At 40.7% G+C, this 3,833-nt stretch overlaps 1 protein-coding gene across 1 annotated transcript in view; it reads right to left on the bottom strand.

The window, feature by feature from the left end:
- The window catches only part of Mcur1 (mitochondrial calcium uniporter regulator 1), a 30,813-nt gene that overhangs the window by 4,717 nt on the left and 22,263 nt on the right, over window positions 1–3,833 (bottom strand). Inside the window, exons 4-6 of the mRNA XM_013030420.1 lie at window positions 3,413–3,514; window positions 2,581–2,622; window positions 1,203–1,274 (exon numbers count right to left, since the gene is read on the bottom strand). Of these exons, the coding sequence (XP_012885874.1) occupies window positions 1,203–1,274; window positions 2,581–2,622; window positions 3,413–3,514 (216 nt within the window). The remainder of the gene's footprint in view (window positions 1–1,202; window positions 1,275–2,580; window positions 2,623–3,412; window positions 3,515–3,833) is intronic.

Raw genomic sequence — 3,833 nt, 5'->3', positions numbered from 1 at the left:
GGGGCCTGAACTCTGGGCCTGGGCGCTGTCCCTCAGCTCTTCAGCTCAAGGCTAGTGCTCTACCACTTGAGCCACAGCACCACTTCCGGCTTTTTTTCTGCTTATGTGGTGCTGAGGAATTGAACCCAGGGCCTCATGCATGCAAGGCAAGTGCTCTACCACTGAGCCAACTTCCCAACCCCACTTTCTATGGTTTTTAAAGTAACACCTCTGTGGATCTAGCTCCCAAAGCAATTTCTATGTGATATTACTATTCTCTCTCCACCCCGCATCCCCCCCCCCCGAATGATGGTGAGACCACATTAGATCCTTGTGCTTGCTGAAACTAATTTAAAATAAATTTATATTATTTATTGTCCAGGAAAATGAGAAGTCGTCCTCCTCATTACCTGTTACCGCCCCCCCTCCCACCCCCAAAGCTGTACAATGTGTCCTACAGAGCAATCTACATGTGCGATTATATGAGCACGTTCCCAGGTAGGCTGGCAAACCACAGAACATCACTGGCTTTACTCTACATGTACTTCCTCTACTTCCCAGTCTCCTAGATGTATTTCTTCCCAGTTTTGTTAGTTACAGACACATAATTATCTTCACAAATCATATAAACACAAGTTTTCCTGTGGAGAAAGCGAAGGATTTGTCTTCTATATACTAGACATGTGCTGATTGTCACTAAGTGTTTAAAATGCTACCTGGTTAATCTTCACGATTGAAAAGTACCATCAGACTACAAAGAGGGGTAACATGGACAGTAATAATTATTTTGCATAATGACACTAAATGTAACTTTTCAAGTCCACAGCAGGTCCCAATACAATTACATACTTGGCTGAGCTTCAGCTTTATCTTCATTATCATTTGGCACACTTTGACTACGGCAAATTGTGAGAAATGACACAACAATGAACAGGTACAAGCACTCTTTCCCACTGGTGTATCCAGCTGGTACTGATGAAAACTGCTCCAAATGGCCTATTTCTTATTATGCCAAGAACAAGAACGGAGCCTTCTTGAATTAAACAAAAATTTAATTTTAATGTTACATTTGAAGGATCAAATTCAAACCCTAATCCAAAACAGAATTAAGACTTTTAAATTGTGTCTAATATCAATAAATGGTTAACTAATAGTATTTATAACCAACCATTCCATCCTGAGAAGAAATCAATTCACAATCTACTGCTAATAAAGGCACTTACCAATTCTTTCACTCTGCTTTTTTCTAGGTTGAAATCTAACTTGGTATCTGTGCGCACTTTGATTACTTCATCCTGGTCAGAGGGCAAATGACAAAGACAAAGAGAAATCCTGAGTAAGAAATCCAAGGGGCTAGGAATGTGGCTGGCTTGGTGGTAGAGTGCTTGCCTAACAAGCGTGAAGCCCTGGGTTTGATTCCTCAGTGCCACATAAACAGAAAAAGCTGGAAGTGGTGTTGTGGCTCAAGTGGTAGAGTGCTAGCCTTGAGCAAAAAGAAGCTCAGGGACAGTGCCCAGGCCCTGAGTTCAAGCCTCAGGACTGGCAAAAAAAAAAAGAAAGAAAAGAAATCCAAGAAGCCTAGGACCCCTTGCTGCCTCTCTCTAAGGGAGCCAGTCTAGGGAAGGAAATAGGGCTGGGGCCTGATGTCGGGGGCTGGGGATAAAGTAAAACTGAAGCCAACTCTGTCTCTGGGCCTCCCCTTTGGTGCTCAGTCTGGACTAGACAGAGAATTATTGCTTTCAACCTCAAGATTCTCCCATATAATCTCCCTTGAGGAATTTATGAATAAAGCAGTTCCTAAGACCACCTGGAAAGCAAAGATGGGCTCAAATATTAACTTCTGGTTTAAATAAAATTATTTACTTCAAGCTCATCAATGTATTTTATAACATCAATGTCCTTTCTACTTAAAAAAAAAGTCAAGCCAGGTGCGGGTGTCTCACACTTGTAAACCTAGTTACAGGGAGGCTAAAATGTGAGGATCAAGGTTTGAAGACAGCCTCAGTGGGAAAGCCTGTGAGACTCTTATCTCCAATTAACTACCAAAAAAGCTGGAAGTGAAGCTCCGGCTCAAGTGGTAGAGAGCTATCCTTGAGCAAAAGAAGCTCAGGGACAATACTCAGGCCCTGAGATTAAGCCCCAGTACTGGGGCTTAACAAAAGAAAACAAAAGAAACAAAACTGCTGGCCTGGTAAATATGGAAAAACTATATACAATCCTCTACAGTAAGTCTCTATTTGGCTACTTTAGAACAGTATTAATTTAAAAATAATTTAGCCAGGCCTACTGGTACACACCCGTAACCCAACATTTGGGAGACTGAGGCAAAAGGATCATGAGTTTGAGGCCAGCTTGGTCTACACAGTAAGACCCTAGGGAGGAAGGAGGGGGGGGGGGAAGGACATCACTCCTCCTAGAACACTATTTTCTTAATGCATTTGGATAGACATTGGTCATTTACTTATTGGCTGTGTTCCAATGTGTGCTTCTGAGGCATGTTATACAATCATTTCACATAGAATTAGGTTTTTAAGAACATGACACTATTTTATTAGTTTCTGTAATTACAAACAAACTTGCAAACAAGAAGGAGAATCTTACCATTACTTGTTGTTTTAGCTGATGTAGCTCAAGTTTTATTTTCTGAAAATACATTTAAAAAGAAATTAAACATATATTTAGAAAGAGGAAAAAATAGAAAACTTGGCAATAAGCAAATATTACAATATTAACTTATGCACAAGATTTTCACCTTCTTCCCTTACCACAAACCTGACTATATTCAGAACACAACGCTAATGATAGCTGTACAATGCACAGGAAGACCATAAGATTAGTTTTAATTCCATCTTGAAGATTACCTAAAGTGATTAACACACTGCCCCTTCAGTGAACCTGCTTTCTTTCACCCTTGAGTTTTTCTTTCAACTAACACTGTCCTTAACTGGCTGATTTCAAAGGTGACTTTGAGAGTTCAACATCCAATAAACAGTTCCCTTTGGGACGCTAAATAAGGCTGAAGACAAGAATGAGATGCAAGGAGAGTACTTAAAAAGACAGAAAAGGATATTCTGTAGCACCACCTTTCTATAACAAGCTGAAACTGGGAACAACTGCAACACACATCCCAGGGGAAGGCTGCAGCACAGGAGTGTTACACCAGACAATGAAAAAGGAAGATCTCTTGCTACAAGGCACACCATTCACTTCCATTAGTAAAACTCCAGAAGAGGCCAAACTAGTCCATGGTGGCTTCCTTTGGGAGGAGGGACTAGAAAACACCCAAGTAGACCTCTGGGGGCTAGCACTCATGTGTCCTGACCTGATCAGCAGTGTACATAAAAATTCTCCATGGGGACATTTACTTGTGTGCTTCTATGTACATGGAGCTCAATGTCTTTAAAGCAATCTTTTGAGTGCTCTGTAGTTTTACCTCATTTTCTGCTCTGAGGGCTGAAAACTCACTCTTTTCCAAAATAATCATATCCTTTTTCACATTGGCAATCTTGGACATTATTTGCTGAAGAGTAATTTCCTAGGAAAAGAACAAAAACATATTCTAGTTCAGCTCAAATCCATCTGCTGTCGTTCCGTCTGCCATCATCTTACTAAAAACCTAGAAGAGGGTAGACAAGGGGGGCCCTCAGAAAGGTCACCCTCCATTCCAATATGAGAAGACAAGTAAAATACCCACAGCAGGATACACACAGCAATAGCAATACCAAGTGAACTACAGTTGAGAAGTTAGTCTGTGGATTCAAGAACACGACACTGTAACACCACACTTCTTGCTATATCTGTCTTAATTAAAGTACTCTTAACTGAATAATTGCTTTTCAAGCATAGTAAACTAT

This window comes from Dipodomys ordii, unplaced genomic scaffold, assembly GCF_000151885.1.
Source record: "Dipodomys ordii isolate 6190 unplaced genomic scaffold, Dord_2.0 Scaffold130, whole genome shotgun sequence".
NCBI classification, from domain to species: Eukaryota; Metazoa; Chordata; class Mammalia; order Rodentia; family Heteromyidae; genus Dipodomys; species Dipodomys ordii.
This window is presented reverse-complemented; position numbering and strand designations above follow the sequence as displayed.